The following is a 22,445-nucleotide window of genomic DNA, read 5'->3' as shown; positions in this document are numbered from 1 at the left end:
GTAACTTCCATTGGTCTGTTGTAATTTGTTGAGTTGGAGGTTTTCTGATTAAACTCACCGTTTTTAGTTCTTTCTGAACTCCTGCTATCTGGTTCAACTCAATTGAGCTTCTGGCTCAATCTCTACTCCAAACTGACTGATTCAAACTGACTTCTTTTCTCTTCTCCTGAATTGCTCTGCTTCTGAACTCCACAAACTGAACTGCACCAAACTGCCTGTACTGTACTGAACTCAACTCTACTATACTGTCTTTTCTACTCAACTCTCTACTGTGCTCAATGCTGCTCCTTAATTTATTGTGCTGTCTTTTCTAATGAACTCTCTACTGTATCCTACTCTGTTGTCTCAACTCTACTGTACTGAAGCTTCTCTTTCCTGTCTGTTCTTGTGAGAGTTGTGCATATCCTAGCTCTAACTCATTCTGCCAAATATTTCTCTGATTCTTCACTTTGAATGCCCCTCAATTTGAAATTACTTTCAAACATGGGTGCTTGCTTCTACAAAGTAACTATCCTCTCATTGTTTGGGATTAAAGTGTGTACTAAGGGTGTGTCTGTATTCCAGCCAGTGGGATTAAAGATGTGTCATTCCAGCTGGATCACACAGACTTAGGTCTTCCGATGTTATCCCTTGCTAGAGCAACCATGTTGCTTAATTAAAATTCCTCTACACCCCAAATATTTTTTTTTCTGTTACTACAATGTTCAAGGCCCAACAAGGTAATGATGTGGTTCACTTTTTCACTGACTCCTCCTAAATCAATAGGGCAATCAAGAAAAATCACAACAGATATGCCAACAAGTCAGATTTTTTTAGATGTGTATTTTTCTCATATAAATTATGCCAAAATTGACAGGGGCTACTAACAGTCTAGCAAGCTGACTTAAGTTTTCTCAAGTGCGAACAGAGTGTCCACACTGTTTATTTATTTATTTTTTTGTATACATGGTTGATGGTATCATTGTACCTGTGGTTGAGGCCATTCCCTTCTTTAAGCATCAGGCTGTCACATGAGTGGAAGATTCAGCTTTCTAAATGCATGATTGGTCTTCTTTACAGATCCAAACAAAGTCAAGTCTCCAGTTTTCAGTGTGGTTAGCACCATTTGTAGTCATCCTATTAACTAACATTATCACATGGACATAATGAAACACCTTATAGAATAAAATAACAAATATAGTGTGATAATAAAAAATGAAGGGTAACTACAGATAAGAGATATGGACTGTATATATTAAATAGAGAGAAAAAATTTTTACTACATAAATGATGTGTTTGAGGAAATGAATATTTGTATCATGTATGTAGCTTATAAATGTATCAAAGAATCATATGATGCCTTATTAATATAGATTTGAATTTCTATGTCAGTTTAAACCTAGAATAAACAGTTCACTATTTTACATTTCTTTCTACTGTTCCAAGACTGAAACTTATTCACTTTTTCCTACTTTCCACAGTCTACACTTGTAGTCTATCTAATATGTATTGCTATCTAATAAACAATGTGTTTTGCTTATCTCATTGTCTGTAATTTTATAGAACAGATATTTCAAAATCCAGCAATTATTATATTTTCTGTTCAACATCAAATGATTAAATTAATATTTGACATAATGAAAGAATAGAATTACTGAAGTATTTGACTGAACAATTGTATGGACTAAAGCTCTGTAAGAGACCCTCTAGTTCTAAACATAAAACTGTACTTATTTAAGTTTTTGAAATATGAACACATCAATATTTGAATACTTAAGAGAATATTTAGGGTACTTCTGTCTTCTGAATATTTAATCAAATATCTAACTTTATTTCAGGTTCTTTATTTTATAACTAATGAGCATGATGTCATTCTACTAAATCCTCAAGCCCATTTTAATATTTTCTTTTTAGAATTAGCTACATAACATAATTGTAAATAAATTATGAATCAGTTCTCGGAATTCTTAGTGTGTGTTAACTGTGTGTGTTTGTGTTTGTTTGTGGGGGAAGGTGTATTAAGTAGCTTCAGTATTCACTTTCCACATTATTTTGAAACCTGATCTCTCCTTGAAACTGAAGTTTATTAATTCAACTAGACTGTCCGGACAGCAAGCAGCAAGGTTGTGTCCCCTGCTTTCGTGCTGGAAGTTACAGAAGAGCTGCCACACAGGTTTTGCATGGAGAATCAGGATCCAAACGCAACTTTTCATGATTTTGCAGCAGAAGCTTTACTGAAAGAGACAATTATGTGTCCCTTAATTTATGTATCTTAATTCTTCTGTTACCATAAGTAAGATTAGGGTTGTGTTTTGAAAGAAGGCTGAAATATGAGACTAAATGCTCAGTATTTTTTATCAGGATACCCTATAATAAAACATGATTTTAATCTATTCATAAAAATTATTAAATGTCTGCCCAGATATTTATAAAGAGCAAGGAATGATTCTGTACCATAGGCATGAAAATGTTTGTATGGTTAAGGGAGCTATGCCTCATAACCTTTCATACCTACATAAGAGGGAAATTAAAATAAATGAGCTTTATAACATTTTGTATATCGGAAAGTAAAAAAGACAAGGTAATAAAAATAAATGATACCCTACTGTTTCTTAAAATATTTTATGTTATAATCACTTTCAAGTCTTTATTTTGTGACAAAGGCAGAAAATGTTTCATAGAGAAAGCAAACTGAAGATGTTCAAATGTATCTTATAACTGAGATCTGAATTACATCCTTTTTTAGAATTATGTGTCTGTTAAAATGCACTGCATTTCACAAGTTTTTTAATTGACACAGACAGGAAGACAATTGTATCTCTTTTCAAGTTTCAATTCTTGGGAGATTTGTCCAAATTATAGAGTAAGATATTCTATCACTTTGAATAGCTGCTTCAGTCATGTTTTTGAAAAACTTGTCTGCATCCATGAGCAAATTGATGGCCACCACGTTACAATGTGGGACATCATGAGTCATTTCAAAGGACGAAGTTTGTTAAATGCACGCTGATGGAGCCATTACTGTTCTGCTCTTAAACTCAAGAAAAAGTCAGCTCTCTCATAGCCACCTTGCAGGGGCCACGAATGAGTGTGCAGTTAAAGCATCAGGCTGTAAGTTAATTAGAGGGGAATTAGAAGGAAAGTGGGTAGTTTAGCATCATCGGAATTGCCATTCTGAATCACATCAGTGGTTCCCTTCATTTGATATCCAGCCTCCAGCAGCTGGACCTGTTAGTTTCTACAGCTTTTAAAGAAAGGTAAAGGGCTCCATGATTCTCCCAGGCAGTGTGCCATCTGTGATCAGGCCACATTTTCTTCTTGACCTCCTTCAAATAATACCCTAAAGCTGAAAGTTTCGGTCCTAGGATGATATTGGTTTAGCTTAAATAGCTCTGGTTATTAATAATCCTTTCTAAATCAACTAGTCCATCAGGAAGCTATTTATTGTTAAAGTGCCTAAATTCATGCTTGAGTATGCCTTTGCTTGTGATGAAATGTGAATTTATGGTGCTTATTCAACATAAGCTCTTGATACAATTTGCCTCTAGATAGCTGTTTTGGATGAACACCAGGTTTTCTTCCAAACTTCCTTCATTTCAGAGTTCCCTCTCAATCTCAAAGTTTTATGTGTCCTAACACTGCTAGCAAATGCCTATCTATAACAATATACAAATCCTGTATGAGTAATGATGTTTTTCTTACTAAGTTTGTAAAATGTTAAACTAAAATTTTTCTTCTGTGGTTTTGCATAAGGAAAAAAAAAACAAGAGATGAGGATGGATTTCTTCTATCACTTCAAACCTCTCTTCTTTATGGAAATATCAATACTTACCTCATAGTCTTACGTAGTTTTCTACATGACACATTACGAAAGAGGCCTCAACTTCCTTGAAGAATAGATAAATCCCACTATTTTCTCCATTTGTGAGATGTAAGTGTGACAGCACTAATATTCAACTCTAAACTAGTTTTGGAGACACTACATTATCTGGACTAAGTAGCAGATTCACTGTTCATGATTGTGCAAACTCTGTTCCCTCCCTGGCTTTCCCAAACATCTTTCTGACTCATATCCTTATTTCCTTTCCCTATTTTACCCAGAATCCCATTCCATGGATGATCTCATTTCAAATGTGATGATTCCACTCTCCATTAGATCTAGTTTTAGGATTGGTTATGTCACTGGTTCTTTATTTCCATAATTGTTCCTACTCACTAACTTTTTAAGGAAATAAAGATGAATATTAATGAGAATAATTCTAATTCATATTCAATGGTTTAAATAATTGAAAATAGTAAGAAATGTGCTTCTGTCAAGTTCTTTAACTTTGATCTGAACTCAACCGGAAATTATTGAAATTTTGATTGCATATTTATTCACTTATCTATTTATTTATTTAGTGTGTGTGTGTGTGTGTGTGTATGTATGCATGTATGTGCCATACCTAATGCATATGTAAGTCAAAGAACAACTTTCAGGAATAAATTCTCTCCTTGAACAATGTTGGGAGCAAACTAAAGTTATCTGACTTAGGGCAGCTGGTTTTCCCACCTTCTCACATGAACAGTACTCAAGCATAATCTGTTCTTTTTATTATTATTAAATAATTCAATTAAAAAAAGAGTAAAACAAAAGAGCAATGATAGGATTTTAAAAGGAGGCATGCCACATTCCTAGAATGATAAGATCAATGCACAATGAGGAGATGCATAGTTCCAAGTCCAGACTTTCTTGATAAGAATTAGTAGAATGTGGTAGAGGCAATAAGCCTTGAATCAGTGGTGTTAATAATGACTATAAAAAGTTTAAGTCTGAGGTCGGGAAAGATAATGAGATAGAAATAACTTTGCCTTTTTTGAGTGTGTTAAAATATTTTCCTGTGTTACACAGAAATATATGAATTTCAGTTCTCAGTTTTCTTCAACATAGTAGTTCAAGGTACTATAAAGGAAGTTCATTCTTGCTTGACATCCATCTCAATTATTTTTTGCTGTTATCAAAATGCAGCCATTTATTTTCTGATTGTTTGAAACTTATTAGCAGTTTCAGAGACTGCTACTCTTATCCAATAATGATTTCATAAGAACTATGATGTCTCTGTTCAATTATCTAGACATCCCAATGGGACCCAGAGCAATAGCACAGTGTGGCCTATCTTCACAAGTTCTCAACAAAAGTACTTAACCTTGAACACAGAGAAGCCAAGAATAAATGCTAAACTCCGTGCTCCACAATGCCAATTCTGGAAACTATTTTTTCCAAAAGTCTTGGAAATGACAGGTATGTTTTATTTTCCATTTGCTTATTTAATAGATTGTGGGTTGTGCAAAACAATGGAAAAATAGACTGCTCAACTTTTAGATAGTCTTCACGTGATCTTAGCCCAAATACCAAGATGATTTCAAGTCATAGTTTTCTTTTTTTAATGTTTACTTTTTATATTAATTACTGTCTGTTCATTTTTATACCAGCTGTAGCCCCCTCCTTCATTCCCTCCTAATCCCACCCTCACTTCCTCATTTCCTCCCATACCCCTCTCCAAGTCCACTGATAGGGGAGGACCTCCTCCCCTTCCATCTGACCCTAGCTTATCAGGTCTCATCAGGACTGGCTGCATTGTCCTCCTCTGTGGCCTGTCAAGGCTGCTCCTCCATCAGGGGGAGGAAATCAAAGAGCCAGCCACTGAGTTCATGTTAGAGACAGCCCCTGTTCCTCTTACTAGGAAAAATACTTGCATACTGAGCTGCCATGGGCTACATCTGAGCAGGAGTTCTAGGTTATATCCGTAAATGGTCCTCTGTTGGTCTATCGGTCTCAGATTTCTTGGTTCTGTTACTCTCCTTGTGGAGCTTCTGTCCTCTCCAGGTCTTCCTTTCTCCCTCTTCTTCCCTAAGATTCCCTAAGAGTCTTTTAGAGGCCCTTTATGGTAGGCTCCTGTCCTGTTTCCTGTTTTCTCCATCTTCCAATGTCCATCCCATTTGTTTTTCTAAGTGATGATTGATCATCTTACCCAGGGTCCTCCTTCTTGCTTAGTTTCTTTAGGTGGACAGATTATAGTATGTTTATCCTATGTTATATGTCTAATATCCACTTGTAAGTTGTAAATGACAGTTTTCTAAAGAGAGAGAGAGAGAAACAAAGTTGTGGATTCGGATGGGCAGAAAAATGACAAGGATTTGAGAGGAGATGAGGGAGACAAAACTTTGATTAGAACATACTATATGAAAAAGTATTTTCAAAAATGAAAGAAATATAGTGGGCTTGGTAGACAGAAAGACAGCTCAGCAAGTAAAGTGCTTCATGTACACACACGAGGGTTTGAGTTTTGCTCCCAGCACCACTGAGCTATTGGTCATGGTATATACCTGTAATCCTGGTCTTGAGAGGCCAAGGCAGGAGGACATCTTTCAGATGGTGGTAGCTAGTCTAGTAGACTCAGTGAGCTCCAGGTTTAATGAGAAAGCCTATCTCAAAAGGTAGAGTGTGTACCTCTGTAGACACTTGTACACATACACAAGGAAAAAAACCTATGTATTCTTTCGCAAATGTGGTTGCCTTAATTTTATAGGTATAGACACTAATGTTAACCTTACAAATTATTTAGCATTTATATCTCTAAGATGCTTTATTAACTAGGTATATTTTCAGCATATATTAGTAATGATCTCCAGAAATTATAATTTTTCTTCTGACTTTACCTTTCCTACGTCATCGTGAATGTCAGCGGAGCTCCATAGTGTATGCTAATGCTTTATGGTTTGTTCAACTTGCACTCATTTTATCACGAATTTTGTTTTTAATTCATTTTAGGTTAGTGTTTACATGTGTATCTACAGAGCTCTTATTAATAAGACCGCGAAGGTAGCATTCTCAATTCCAGTTTTTAACTATTCAATTTTTGTCCACTTCAATATATTTTCTTTGGTGGGAAGTAGTTTATATTTATGATAAAATGTGAATATTTATGGGATAGTATTTTAATTTTACTTTAACAGTCATGTAGTTCTTGCTCATAATTTAAAGGTTTTGCTTGTTTATTTTTTTAATGGAAGATAATTTGAATTAATAAAAAGTAGTGACTGTTTTCCACTAGCCATCACATTGTGGGCTTTTACCAATTGTTAAAACATGTGTTAGGCATCAAACATTAATGTACATTGTTGGACATTGTTTTCAGAGAAATTGCAATAGTTTTAGAAAAAAATAAGCTTATCAAAGATGTGTTAGGTCATTTAGTATGCCCTTTGATTATTAGACATTGATCACCAAACTTGTAATTGTGTCCTCCATCTGTTTGAAAGAGGTTAATGTTATATCTGTGCTCTGAGTATGACTGAATGTTCTGTGACATAATATATATCCAGAGATGGGTCTCTGTGTCCCTTGGCAGAGCAACAGTGCTGTCCTTGTGTCCTCCGGCTGTGAGTAACAATGAGGTAACTCAGTCTGCCAAGAAACCAAAACAGATACCATTGAGTGTACCACAAACCACATATTCTAATCTCTACATGAAATCTGCTTAAATGAGAGGGTTGAGTTCTACTTTGAGGAAAAATTAATGAGCAAGTGAGGAGATGAATTTAAATGATGTGTTTATTACAAGGCAGCAGAGTTATTGTTCAAGCACAAGGAATCTGTGATAATTTACCTGTTTATATGCCATGATTTAAATGCCAGAAAATTTAAAGTTAGATGCAAAAATCTCCATGTAAAAACAAAACCAAACCAAACAAAAAACTTTTCTGTCACATCAGTTTTGGTCAAGTGCAGGTATTTCAGAGAGCAATGATCATCTTTATAACGTAAGCAAAACTTTGTAAAATACCTTAATTTACTTTATGTTAAATTTAGTGCATCTTGAAATATAATTTTGTATTTAAGTATTTGATCTCTATTGTATTCTGAATATTACTCCCAAGGTCTTCAAATTAAATATACCTTAATGAGGCTGGCGAGGTTTCTCAGTGAATAAAGTACTTACTGCATAAGCAGCGACACCTGACTTTAGATTCTCAGCATTTTTAAAAAGCTGAAATTGGTATCATCCAACGCAATGCTGGGCAATGGGGACAGAGACAAGCAGATTTGGGGGTACTGGGATTCTCTGGTCAGCCAGCCTGTCTGAAATGGCAAGCTCCAATTTCAATGAGAGATTTTATGTCGTATTTATCTATGTGCACACATGCACATGTTGGAAAGTGATGGAGGGATTAAGGAAGACATCCCCACATCAGACTCTGACCCGCCTGTGTTCACGCCCGTCAACCATACCCAAACTCCTGTGAATATGCACACATGCGCACGGGCACACATCTCTCCAGCCCCACATACACGCACAGTGAGGTTTAAGTAAAATAAATTGTATGGTTTGTGTAACAGTGTATTCACTTAAAATTGTTACATTTAACCAAGTTTGAGGTCATATGCCAGGTTTTATAGTGACTACGTATGCCGAGTTTAGAATGATTACATCTGTAAGAATATATATTCAAGCCATATTGTTCAATAAGCCTGTATTGTTCAATATTTAAAACTTTAAACATTTTTATCATTAATGTTTCAAATATTATATTGCAAGATTTAGATTGAAGTTTAATTTTTTTTCCAAAGGTAGCTCTATAAACAAAAGAGAATTTCAAAGAAATACTACTGATGCCTTTACTGAAATGAGAAATATTTACTTCACTTCACATGGAAAAGCAATAAGTTTTCTAAGCACCACTTTAGCCATAGTTTACATTTGAGCAATAAACGTTCTCAACTTCAATGATTCTTAAGACTTGCTTAAACACATGGATTCCAGCACTTCACTTCTAGGCCGTACTTCAGTCCATGACTAGCCATTATTACATGTACTTGAAAGAAATAAAATGTACAGTGTTTGTGTCCAATATTTTCAGCTTCATATTTTTGGTAAGAATATTACAGTATAATACCTCATACTTATTCTTTATGTTTATTTTTATTAATTACAGTTTATTCACATTGTATTCCAGCTGTAGGCCCCTCCCCAATCACTCCCAATCCCACCCTCCCTCCTTCTTTTTCTCCTATGACCCTCCCCCAGTCCAATGATAGGGTAGGTTCTCCTCCCCTTCCATCTAACCTTAGTCTGTCAGGTCTCATCAGAACTGTTTCTTTGTCTTCATCTGTGGAATGGTAAGGCTGTTCCCCCCTCCGGTGGAGGTGATCAAAGAGCCAGCTCATGAGTTTATGTCAGAGAAGGTCCCTGTTCCTATTACTGGGGGTCCTTCTTAGACACTGAGCTGCCATGGGCTACTTCTGTACAGGGATTCTAAGTTGTTTTTTTTTCTACCTTGATTCTTTCCAAACAGACTCTCCTTGGAACTCCTTTTACAAGGCTAGACACCCTCCTGTTCACTTGCTATGGCATCTGGAGGTGTCGCTCATAACTGCTAAATGCCCACTAGTGACTGTACAAATACATTTTTGTAATTTAATTTTTTTTGGTTCTAGGGTAAAGGCTGTTGGTATAATGTTCTTGTGGAATGCATACAATTTACAGGGATTCTAAGTTATCTCCATGCGCTGTCCTTGTTTGGAGTATCATACTTATTTTTACAGAGATGGAAATTATCCATTCATTGTCATCAGCGATAGCAATAATCTCTCATTAAAAATAAAAGATGAAATTTAGTGGAAAATATTTTAGCTTCATATCTCATAAAAAACATATTAGACACAGTGATTTCTCAACTGTCCAATAATTCAACTATTGAATAATTGTCAGGCATTGTTCCTTGTCCAGTCTAAAAAAGACCACATCTAAATTAAGTGCTTTTAGGGCTTAGTGGAAAGACTCACTGTTCAAACTGTTGTCTAAGCAAAGATGAGGGCTGGAGGTTTTTGTTTGCTTGTTTTTGTTTGTTTTTATTTCACCTTACCTCCTTGTAGCTCCATCCCTCCTCCCCTCCTTGTCCTACTCTCCCTCTCTTCCCCTCCCTGTCCCCTTTTCTTCAGTAAAAGGGAAGCTCCCTTTTCCATGCAGCCCAGCTCATCAACTTTCATCAGGACTGAGCATATTCTCTTCCCCTGTGGCCTGGCCAGGCAGTCCACCAGGGAAAAGTTCTGTAGGGCAAAGGACACTTTCAATAGAATAAAAGAACAGTTTACAGATTGGGAAAAGGTCTTCACCAATCCTGCATCCGACAAAGCACTAATATACAAAACTATAAAATGAACTCAAGAAATCAAACACCAATAAACAAAATTAACCCAATTAAAAAAAATGAGACACAGAACTAAACAAAGTTCTCAAGAGAGAAATATTGAAAGACCAAGAAGCACTTAAAGACATGCTCAAAGTACAGTGTCATCAGGGAAATGCAAATCAAAATGACTCTGAAATTCCACCTCACAGTAGTCAGAATGGAAAGATCAAAGTCTCAAACAATCAGCTCAGTGGCACCTCCCCCCTGGGGGGGGGGAGTCCAGCCTTGCCAGACCACAGAGGAAGACAATGCAGTCTGGGAAGGCAGAGATAGGGGACCCCCAGAGCATGCAGAAGAGCTATACTGGCTATATGAAAACCATCATATACATTTGTATGAAAATGGAAAACATACTGAATAACCCAGACGTCCTTTATCCTGGCCACTTCAGAATCATTTACTGATAGTCCAGTTAGTTAGCAAGACTAACAACTACAGATGAAACCCGGGAAAGGTGGCATCTTCACAATGCCCTACCCCATGTGAATGTGGCTCTGGCATCTCATTCAACACTGAAATTATGACAGGAAATTGTAAGTCTTCAACCTACTACATACCGAATTGTAATTTTCTGGTATTGTTCCTAAGTTAAACTTAGGAAAATAAGGCACTGATGGGCATCGGAGCTTTTCAGTGATCTACTGTTCACCCATGGATTTGGTGATTTTAAATTAAGGTAACAAAAGTCACTGTCTGTCCACTTAAATTCTTCCTCTAACTTTACTTCTAAGAGAAATTTGAGACAATTCACCTGTTTTTTATTGTCTACTGTGAGCTGAATATTTTATCTTGAACCAGTAAAGTAAAATAATAACTCTGAGAGTAATGGGATTAGAGAGTGGGTCCTTCAGGGATAATGAGGCTGGGAGAGTAGAGCCTTTGTTTGTGACATTAGTGAGTGTTCTTATTTAAAAAATAACATTAACTAAACTGAGAATAAAATAAAATAAAATAAAATAAAATGAGCTACTTTCCAATTTGTGTGTGTGTGAGGACACAATAATGAGGTTGTCACTATGAGTCAGAAACAAAATCCTCACCAATGTTCTTGACTGAGAACATTGGTGAGCCTTGACTACCACCCCCCCACCCCCGCTGCCTCAGAAATATGAGATGTAACTTTCGATTGTATTCGGTATTCCATAGCTCAAGGGGCTTAAAACATCCCCATTTCCTCAGTCCTATGAAAAGAATCTCGGTTGTGTTTGAAGTTTGCTCACTCTTTTTGTTTTAAAGCCAATGAGTAGTTATCACTTTCACAGAAAAGAGAATCTGTCGTTTTCCAATGAGACACAAATGTGGGAAGAAACAAGGAAAACCAATAATAATAGTAATAATAATAATAATAATAATAATTGAAAATGTTAACTTCTTCACAGACTCCCATGACTATGCACTTCTCCTCTCCTATTCTTTCCTGTGAAGCATCAAGTAAACAAAATTTTTCATCTATAGTCTTCAACCTATCCACTACTCAGCAAACGCTTAGAGATAAAGCAAACTGTTCCTGTTTTATAACTAGTAAAATAGTTTGTGCCATTTGAAGTAACTTAAATGTAGCCAAATCACTCACAGAAAAAAAAAAAAAAAAAAAAAAAAGATAAACATTAGATGTAAGGGCTGGAGAGGGCCTAGCAGATAAAAGTGTGCAGCTCAGTAGAGGGCCCTGTGCAGTTTCCAGCACCCATGTGGGGCAAAGCTCCCTGTAACTCCAGCACCAGGAGACTGGATGCTCTCTTACACTGCATGTCTTCTTACACTCCATTCACTTGTTCAACGCCCCCACAAAGACCATATACAGTGCATATAATTTCTAAACTTTAAGAATGAAATATTTAAGTGTTTACTACTAGAAAATTAATAGGCCATGTATCAAGATGTATAAACAATTGAGCTTATTCATGTTTATATATGTAAAGTCACATTATATTCATATCCAATTAATATGCCATAAAACTAAGATGGAAATTACTGGATTATTTATAGAAAATATTTGTATTTTCAAGGAAATACTCAGGTCAAAAGTAAGACTTAAGTTCAATTCATTTATGTAAGTTCTATGTCAATATTCATGTTTTCTGTGTATTTAGCACTTTAAAATTAGCAATTATTGTTCAGAAAATAAAAATGCATTATATGTTATTTATCATATTATATAAGAACAACTTCTACGTTGCTGAATTTAATTTTATTCATACATTTCTAATCAATGACTCTTAATAAGTTTTAAAAGCATTCTTTTTTTTTCCATTTTCTGATATCTTCTTCACTTTATTTTTTTTTTACATTTTTTTTTATTTTATTTTTCTTTTTAGTTACATTTTGTTAACTCTGTGTCCCAGCTGTATCCCGCTCCCTCATTCCCTCCCCAACCCCACACTCCCTCCCTGGTCTCCTCCCTGCCCCTTTCCAAGTCCACTGATAGGGGAGGACCTCCTCCCCTTTCATCTGACCCTGTTTTATCAGGTATCTTCAGGGCTGGCTGCAAAGTCCTCCTCTGTGGCCTAACAGACTGAATTTATGACAGGAGTCTACCACAAAAAGCATCTGAAAGACTCTACCTAGCAGTGTTTCAAGGCAGACACTAAGACTCATAACCAAACCCTCAGCAGAGTGCAGGGAATCATATGAAAGAAGGGAAGTTAGTATGATATGGAAAGCATTCTTTCCTTTGTATTTGTATTTCTTTCCTGTGTATTTGTGTCTATTTGAAGATGTTACTGTGTTGTCAAATTCTATATTGGTGCAAGAAATACCATTGTAACATTCTTTTTAGAATATCACTTCCTTACCATTCTTGCTAATAACAAAAGAACACTTTCTTTGGTGGGTGGCTGGGTGATAGCTAGAAGGATATGAGTATATGTATGTAAAAATTAGCAACAACAACAAAAAAGGAGGCCATGAATTTGAAAAAGAGCATGGAGGGATATTTGGGTGACTCACAGTGGAGGAAAGGGAAGGGGAAAATGATGGGATTATATCATAATTTTAAAAAACTACCAGAAATACTCTTCAAAAAGAAAATTGGATTTTTAAAACATTAGTTTAATACAAATTAATTTTTATTCAAAAACTCATGTCATCAATTATCCACAAAATAGTAACAGTGGGAAAGAATTTCTAAACAACAAAATGTTAATAGTGGGTTCATTCACTGTATACTAGATTGCTATCCCACAGTAGTGATTTGCATTTCACAAATTCTTGCATAATATTGGTAGTATAACCAGATATTGGGGAGAAATATGACTTTCCTTCTTTGTATTTGCATCAATTAAAATGATAACTGTTCACCGAGTGTATGCTCTGTTCCGGAGCCTGAAGAAGAAACGCTATTATCCTTGAAGCTCTGCATAAAAATGATGCCTGCTAACTCACAATGAATGGGTAGAGGACTGGTCCAGGATCAGGGAAAGCTTTTAGAAGATACCTGCACTGAATCTGAACAGGAAGGTGTCCTGGACAGGAGAACCAGATAGCCAGGGACCTAGGATAAAGTGTCCTGTGCACTGTGCTAAGGAACTTAAATTCTGTCTTAAGCGCAGCTGCTGAGTAATTTCCAGTTGAGGTCTGACAGTCCTGCTTGTGGATTCCTGATGGATTAGCTTTCACTGCACGCATTCCCACACTCAGCCCCACAGTAGGTTCATTCCATAGGCACTCTGCTATTTGTTTACCAGTTTCTATTAAGAATGTGCTGCACAGATGTAGCCAAAGGAAGCAAAATCTACGAGTGGGACCCTAGCAAGGGGAACAGGGACTGTCTCTGACATGAACTCAGTGGCTGGCTCTTTGATCACCTCCCCCTGGAGGGGGTGAGGGGCAGCAGCCTTGCCAGGCCACAGAGGAAGACAATGCAATCAGTCCTGATGAGATAGGGTCACATGGAAGGGGAGAAGGACTGCCCCTATCCGTGGACGGGGGGAGGGGCATGGGAAGAGAAGAGGGAGGGAGGGCGGAATTAGGAGGGAACAAGGGAGGGGGCTACAGATAGGATACAAAGTGAATAAATTGTAATAAATAAAATAAATGATTTTTTTTAAAAAGCAATGAAAAGAAGACATGTACCAGAATGGCGTAAACTAACGTTTACAGCTTAGATCTCATGATAAATTGAATTTAGAAGAATAAAAAAAGATTAAAATTACTAAATTTAAAAGAAAAGAACATACCAGCTTTGTTATTTCCATTTTAAATATGTTTTTCCTTAGTATGAAAGTATTTAATGTTAGATTTACCTTTAACTGGTAGTTTTTAATTCAGGGGATAATATAGATGACTAAATTCCATTATAGACTTTTCCTCTTTATAAGATTTATAATTAAAAATAATTTTAATTCATACATTTCAAATTGATCTTTCCAGGAAAAAAAATGAACACTGTTAATTTTATGAATAGAAGCTTTGTTTTCTTATTTTAACTAAGTTTGGCATATTTCTTGCCCATGATTACTTTCATGCTTGTTATTAATATCTAACATTTTTAAATTTGTGTCACATATTTGTATAGGTTTTGTGTTTCTTGATTTTACATACATTAGTGAAAATGACAAACTGAAGACAACGATCAATACTGCTTGTTTCACTGTTCTTCATATCTCAGATTAAACATTTATTTTCATACATCTTCTTCCACTTAGTGAACATTGTAACGTTTGAATACAGTTATAAATATTCTTTCACAAAATTCTGGGGAAGGAACCTCAACAGACTCACATTTTTGCGTAAACGGTAATCATGCCATAACATATTATGATGCTCTCACATATCACAAAAAAGCTGTTTCATTGTAAAGAAGAAAATGAAGAAATTATTTTAATTTATAATTCTTACTATAAGTTAGCATTCTCTCTAAAAAAGAATGAGAGTTTTCCATAGATATCTTCTTATAATGAAGAAAATACCACTTCCCTATTTAATTATTTTAATTTAGTGCCAAACCTCTACTTTCTTTCTTGGTTTTCTAAATGCTTTCATTTTATTCTCTCAGCCATTCTATTTTCTTTTTTTTTTTTTAAATCTTTTATTTATTTTTTATTAATTACACTTTATTCATTTTGTATCCCCCCATAAGCCCCTCCCTCCTCCCCTGCCGATCCCACCCTCCATCCCCTTTCTGCATGCATGCCACTCCCCAAGTCCACTGATAGGGGAGGTCCTCCTCTCCTTCTTTCTGATCTTAGTCTATCAGTTCTCATCAAAAGTGGCTGCATTGTCCTCTACTGTGGCCTGGTAAGGCTGCTCCCCCCCCAGGGGGAAGTGATCAAAGAGCAGGCCAATCAGATTATGTCAGAGGCAGTCCCTCTTCCCATTACTATGTAACCCACTTGGACACTGAACTGCCATGGGCTACACCTGTGCAGGGGTTCCAGGTCATCTCCACAAATAGTCCTTGGTTGGAGTAGGAGTCTCTGGGAAGTTCCCTGTGTTCAAATTATCTTGTTCTGTTGCTCTGCTTGTGGAGTTCCCGTTCCCTCCAGCTCTTACTATTTCCCACTTCTTACATAAAATTCCATTCACTCTGCCCATCAGTTGGCCATCAGGCTCAGCATCTGCTTTGACAGTCTATACTGCAGAAGCTTTCAGAGGCCCTCTGTGGCAGGTTTCAAGGTTGTTTCCTGTTTTCTTCTGGCTTTCAGAGGCCCTCTGTAGCGGGTTCCGAGGTTGTTTCCTATTTTCGTTTTCTTCTGATGTCCATCCTCTTTGCCTTTCAGGATGGGGATTGAACATTTTAGTTAGGGTCCTCTCTTTTGCTTAGTTTGTTTAGATGTACAGCTTTTAGTGGGTTTATTCTATATTGTATGTTTATATGAGTGAGTAAATACCGTGAGTGTCTTTTTGCTTCTGGGTCAACTCACTCAGGATGATCCTTTCCAGGTCCCACCATTTACCTGCAAATTTCATGATTTCCTTGTTTTTCATTGCTGAGTAATACTCCATTGTATAGATGTACCACAGTTTCTGCATCCATTCTTCAGTTGAGGGGCATCTGGGTTGTTTCCAGCTTCTGGCTATTACAAATAAAGCTGCTACAAACATGGTTGAACAAATGTCCTTGTTGTGTACTTGCGCCTCTTTTGGGTATATGCCTAGGAGTGGTATGGCTGGATCTTGAGGAAGCGCTATTCCTAGTTGTCTGAGAAAGCGCCAGATTGATTTCCAGAGTGGTTGTACCAGTTTACATTCCCACCAGCAGTGGAGAAGCGTTCCCCTTTCTCCACAACCTCTCCAGCATGTGTTGTCCCTTGAGATTCTTGCCCACAGATAAATTTATTCATGAGGAATAATGATTAATGATACAATCATCAGGTGAAACTACCTGTGACTCACAAGCTACTAGAAAGCCAATGTTTTCTTAGTTGCTTTTCTGTTTTACAGAGAAATTATTAAGCTGCCTTTCCATGGCTATCAGCATAAACAACTGAGCATCACATAGAATGAAAATGTATTTTAATGAATGAAAACTCTGTGTCATATAATAATTGCAAAGCTCTCTTTCTGTATTAGTAAATATTCACATATTTAAGTATATGTGAATACCCCAGTGTATATTTTACATCATAATTTTTATGATGCTGTAAAGAGTTAATTAATAGAAGTAATATCTACATGTCTTCTTGGAAAATAATGAAAAAAACAAATAATATAAATTAACATGATCAAATTTATACTTCCACTTTATTTTCATTTTATACATTTTAGTCATATTGTTTAATATGCTACATAAAAAATATTACAAGCTTTCCCAATGATAATAGAAGTTGATAAGACATAATGAAAAATAAAACCTTGCTTTCAGTATACTTGCATAAAATGGCATCTATAATTAGAATTATTTTTCAGGTAATATAAACAGAGATTAACCTTTAGATTAATGCAATGTATTCCATGTTTTACAGGAAATATTGATGAAACAGAACAAGAGTGGAAAGCAGGATTCCATCGCTGGAGCAATTACATGATGGACTGGAAAAATCAATTTAATGATTACACTAGCAAGAAAGAGAGTTGTATGGGTCTCTAATTAATAGATTTACCCTTTATAGAATGTTCATTTTCCTGAGATGAAGGAAAAATACCAGTAGCTCTCTCCTCCTATACCAAGATTGCCATTATAAAGCAGAGACAGAAATGCCAGAGGAGAATATTGATTCCTTTCATCCTTCACTTAGTATTTTACCTAACATTTCAAAACTGAGTCACTAGAAGTTGTGTTTATTAATTTTCACAATGTTAACTTTGAGAATTAATTATGTCCTGCTTTGGCCTTACTTTCCTGAATAACGTTATGGCTTTTAGGTACATTTCTATCTAATTCTATTTTCTCAGAATCACCTTTATAAAATTATCTTTAAAACTGAATTGGATTTGAATCACTGAATGTTATAATTTGTATTAGTGTTCCTATAATTTATTCATAAGTGTAGTATCTCTATCAAATAAAACAAAAAAAATGACTACTCATATACATAGAAGCAAGAGACAATATTAAAATAAGAGCTGTGCTATCTTGGAAAGACTATATTGAAATAAAATATGGCCAGCAACAAACACAAGGAACTTCAGGTACTATTGATAATCAAGCAGCTGGCTGTCCTGCATGAGAAAACATGTTTCAGGCATCATTTTATGAACATAATTTGTCACATGAAGCATGTGCCTTCCAAGAGTTCCACAGGAAAACAGCAACAATAGCCAAACATCTACCACCACCAAAAACAAATGCATGCCTTTCTAATGTGCCCAGTAATTCTAGAACAGACTCCACTGACTCCACAATGGTGTAGGATAGGAACTACTGGAGATTCCACTGTTAACAAATTCACAGGTGGAACAAAGTTTCATTTAAATTCCTCATGCATTCAGTGTCTGTGAATCCAAAATCTGCATCATAGCAGTCCACTTTAGGAATAGTACTTGAGGAACTATTGCTGTAGAATTAAAGTCAGTTAATTTAGGTGAGTATTTTATTTTATTCATGTCTCAAAATCTGACAAATAATACCTCAGATTATAAAAGAGCAAGTATAGTTAGTGAAGGCAGGTAAGAACATTATTTTTCAACTATTTATACTTAGAATGCTACTTTTAGTGGTTTAATGTTTAAATTTGATTTACAAGAGTTAAAATAATAAGTTTCATTCTTGTAAAAAATATCTTGTTATATTGACTTTTAATTTTCAAAAAAAAAAAAAAACCAAAAAACCCAGTACACTGAAGTTTATAATGGCAAAGAAGATAATTTAAAAGTTAATGTAATTAAGTTCTTTTCAATCGGATAATTTACTGGATAATTATTAATATAATTTTAACTATTACATAATTAGTGCCTAATAGATGAAACCATCTTCACCTTGTTGAGGAAAGAGCAAAATCAAGAGCTGGTGGAGTTCCATGGCATACTATATTCAGCAGTAACTGTTCTGTTTACAAACCTGCTGAGGCGTGAGTGAGGCGAAAGGAGCTTTACCTACGTGTACTAAATGCAAAACGTTGTTTACCTCCCTTTCACACTGCCAAAGAAAAAAAGGAAAAGTTCACCACCCGATCTAAAAATGCAAACAAATATATATTAAGTTTCCCTAAGGGAACAGAACAGAGCAAAGACGAATACATCTACTAAAGGGGAATTGACTTGAGTGACTTATGGGATATAGCCTCCTAGTAGTTTAACAATGGCTGCCTCACACAATAGAGTCTTAGAATATAGAAGTTGTTCAATACACAAGGCTGCATGTCTTAACAGTTGCAGTCAAGGGCTGCAAGCCTGGACAAATTGTGGAGAGCATCTGGCCTTGAGTTGACTTTGGAATCTCAGAGAAGTAGGTTCTAATATCAGTGAAGTGATGACACAGGAAAAGGATGGATGAAATTGGCAGCAAGAGTTAGAGGAAGCAGGTAAAAGCAAATTTGCCTCTTTCATGTCCTTTGATCTAAGCTGCTACCATGAGGTGCATCCCATATTCAAGATTATTCTTCCTCTTCTAAATATCATGACCAAGAAAATCTCTCTCACAGGATTGCCCTAAAGCTTATGATTCAGTTAACTCAAGATGCTGTCAAGATGACATCAAATTAGCCATCACAAATTTATTCCTTTTCATCATGACATGAAGCTACATTTCCTTAAGCCATGCTTAATTTCTAAATTAAAACAACAATCAGGTAATAACACCACCTAACATGATATAACTACCCCATGCACGACTGTGAATATATTATGTTATTATATTTATTTACAACCTAAATATAATAATATAAATTTACAACACCTAACCAGTTGTATTACCCCAATCGATATTACATTTTATGATAGGCAAGGGTCAAATAGAAGGGGAAGAGGTCCTCTCCTATCAGTGGATTAAGGGAGGGACATAGGTGAGAAGAATGAGGGTGGGTGGAACTGGGAAGAGACAAGGGAGGGGGCTGCAGAGGAGATACAAAATGAATAAATTGTAATAAATAATAAATAAATAATTTAAAAATAGAGGAAAAATACAAATATCTACTTAATATAACTACTCACACACACACGTTTTTATCATAAGACAGAAGCACTAATATCAATTATAATCATTTCTGCAATTAAATCTTTGACTAGTATTTATAACTACATTTCTCTATTCTCCATTTTGTATTTGTTTCGCCATTAACAAGCAGCTTACCTTCATCAATTTTCCGGAATCAATGTCAGTAAAACACCAATATACAATAGGCCAAACAAATCTGATCGTTTATTTCCTTCAGTGTATATTAAATCTAGTAAAAGTCCATAGGTCCTTGGAGGAAAGGACAGGAGAAAGGCTGAAAATAAAACTCTTCAATACGTTAACATTATCCTACCTCAGGGGAACCTGGTCTTCCCTTCAATCAAGTGGTTATAGGCTTCTAACTGGTTCAAATCTGGAAATTGATTCCTTATTGCTACAATCAAATTCATCATTTCTTCTATTTATTCTAGAATTATTTTCTGCCTACACAGAAGAAACAAGTGCTCAATAGGCTTCCATTTCATTCCTAGAAACACCATGCTTGATTAACCAGTCCAAAACGTGCCTATGGGTCACACACAAACTACTTTGCCTACCCTGCCCATTACAATACCTAAACGTGCCTGTTATTTTTTGTCGTTGTTGTTGTTGTTGACAATTCAGTGAAACCACCTGACCTCTGGTTCTCTGGGGACCAGTTAAACCCACTGCAATTAATATATCCGTTGAGCAGCAGAATTTTCAACACAGGATCAGATGCAAGGAGAAGAGCTGACAAAGCTATTCATGTGTCCTGGCACCCCTTCCAATCATTGTGAAGGTAACATTTTCCACGCTGCCCACTCACCACTTTGTATAGAAAATGGCTTGTATTCTAGGCCCTCCCAATGGGAAGAATTAGGTTTTCCATAGCTTATCTACTCTAGTACTTCAAAATCCTGAGTCTAAAATAATAATAATAATAATAATAATCCCTTCATTAACAATAAGCCAAGTTATATCAGGCATGTCCAGTTCTTTCTTAATAGAATATCAGTTGATAAATACATAAGCCTACTAATCAAATAAACCCCTTTTAACTGTGAAAGCTTCCATAGTAAGCCTAGAATCACCCTTATGTGTGTCTAGATCAACAACCTCAGGCTTATTCAGTTGTTTCTTCCTTCTATCACAATCATATACCCTTACGATACATTTCCACACACCATCCCCAGACTTGTAATTGAATGAACAAGAAAGTTCATTAATTTCTTTAATAGTTTCATGTAACTCACAAACCTCAACTCTAGGTGCAGGGGAGCCTTAACTCTTCTTAATGGTATTTAGGCAACAATTTTAGACCCAAAGGACATCTGTATTGTCTTGCCTGACATCTCCTTCAGAGAAGGTAATTTTGAGTTCTGTGCACAATGCAGGGTCAATTCTCTCAGGCAAGGATGGAGGGAGCAATCTGGGAAATTCATGTTTGCATGAATCCAGCTAAGAGTGGAGAAACAGCTTTCTTGGGTGAGATAATGTGGCAATTTGAATAAGAATGTCTTCCATAGGCTCAGATACTGGAATACTTCATCTCCAGTTGGTGGTGTGTTTGGGATATTAAAGAGATCCAACTTTTCTAGAGAAAGCATGTCGTTTGTGAGCAGGCCTTGAGATTATACAGACTCTTCATGCTTCTAGCTCACCCTTTCTCCTTTGTGCTTGTGTTTGAACATGTAAGCTCCTGGTTTCCTGTTCCAGAAACCATGCCTGATGCCTTGCTACCATGCTTCCCACTGTGGACTGATATCACCCTGGAACCGTATGCCCAAATAAATGCTTCCTTTTGTAAGTTCCTTTGGCCATGGTATTTTATCACAGAAAGAGAAAAGTAATACAACATGAATGTACATATTTATACAAAGAGATTCTTAACTTTCACCATTAAAGTTGAACAAAGAAATTTATTAAATGGTTCTGTGTAGTAGAAAATATAAAATAAGAAAAAGTGTGATGATCATATGAGAATTACCTAATTATTATAATTCATATAAAAGGACATATACAATTTATATATGAAGTATGTATTCATTATGTATTTCATTCATACCTAAAATATATATTCATATAGTTATAAAATATAAACGTATTTAAGTTTTCTCATATATGTCACATTAGAGCCAAATGTGACAACTGTAGAAAAAATATTAATGTCATCAGCACATGCTAATAATATTGAATGTTTTGTTTATATACTAATTGACAGGAAATTGCTGTAAAAGTTCTTTAGACCTCATACAGAAATATACAAATTATCTTCCAGATTTTCTCAGTTTACTACCAAGGCAAAGTGATCTTTCTTAAGAACCTGGGAAGCATGACTCTGAAATATGATATTAGAAACTTATTCCTATTTTTACATCCAGGAACGAGAAAGCCGAAACCAGACTTTGAATAACAGAGCACCTTAGCAGAGCACTCTATATTCTGTTGGCCAGCCTTCTCCATCCTTCTTCCATCACGTCCATGGCCTTGCCTCGGTTACTTTAAACCCTGCTTTTGCTCTGTTCCATGTATCTCTCTATTTGGTAGTCTTGAAGAAAGTCTATTTTGAACTTTAGCTTTAGCTCAAATTTTACTTCAATAACTACCAAAATCCAACATCTAACACCTCATAACAGGCCCCAGGTTCATCCCAGTTTTTACCAATCATATAGCCTTAAGATACATTTCCACACATGTTCCCCAGACTTGTAATTGAATG

The 22,445-nt window shown here is 35.8% G+C and overlaps 1 protein-coding gene across 1 annotated transcript in view; it reads left to right on the top strand.

Annotated features, from left to right (window-relative positions):
• The window catches only part of Bche (butyrylcholinesterase), a 68,446-nt gene extending 46,913 nt beyond the window's left edge, over positions 1-21,533 (top strand). Inside the window, exons 3-4 of the mRNA XM_055596636.1 lie at positions 5,094-5,260; positions 17,115-21,533. Coding sequence (XP_055452611.1) covers positions 5,094-5,260; positions 17,115-17,239 — 292 coding nt within the window. The 3' untranslated portion in view covers positions 17,240-21,533. The remainder of the gene's footprint in view (positions 1-5,093; positions 5,261-17,114) is intronic.
• Positions 21,534-22,445: the final 912 nt, after the last annotated feature.

Source organism: Psammomys obesus, unplaced genomic scaffold (assembly GCF_907164565.1).
Source record: "Psammomys obesus unplaced genomic scaffold, mPsaObe1.curated_primary_1811, whole genome shotgun sequence".
Classification (NCBI taxonomy): Eukaryota; Metazoa; Chordata; class Mammalia; order Rodentia; family Muridae; genus Psammomys; species Psammomys obesus.
The sequence above is the reverse complement of the archived record's forward strand: the minus strand, read 5'-3'. Positions and strand labels throughout refer to the sequence as shown.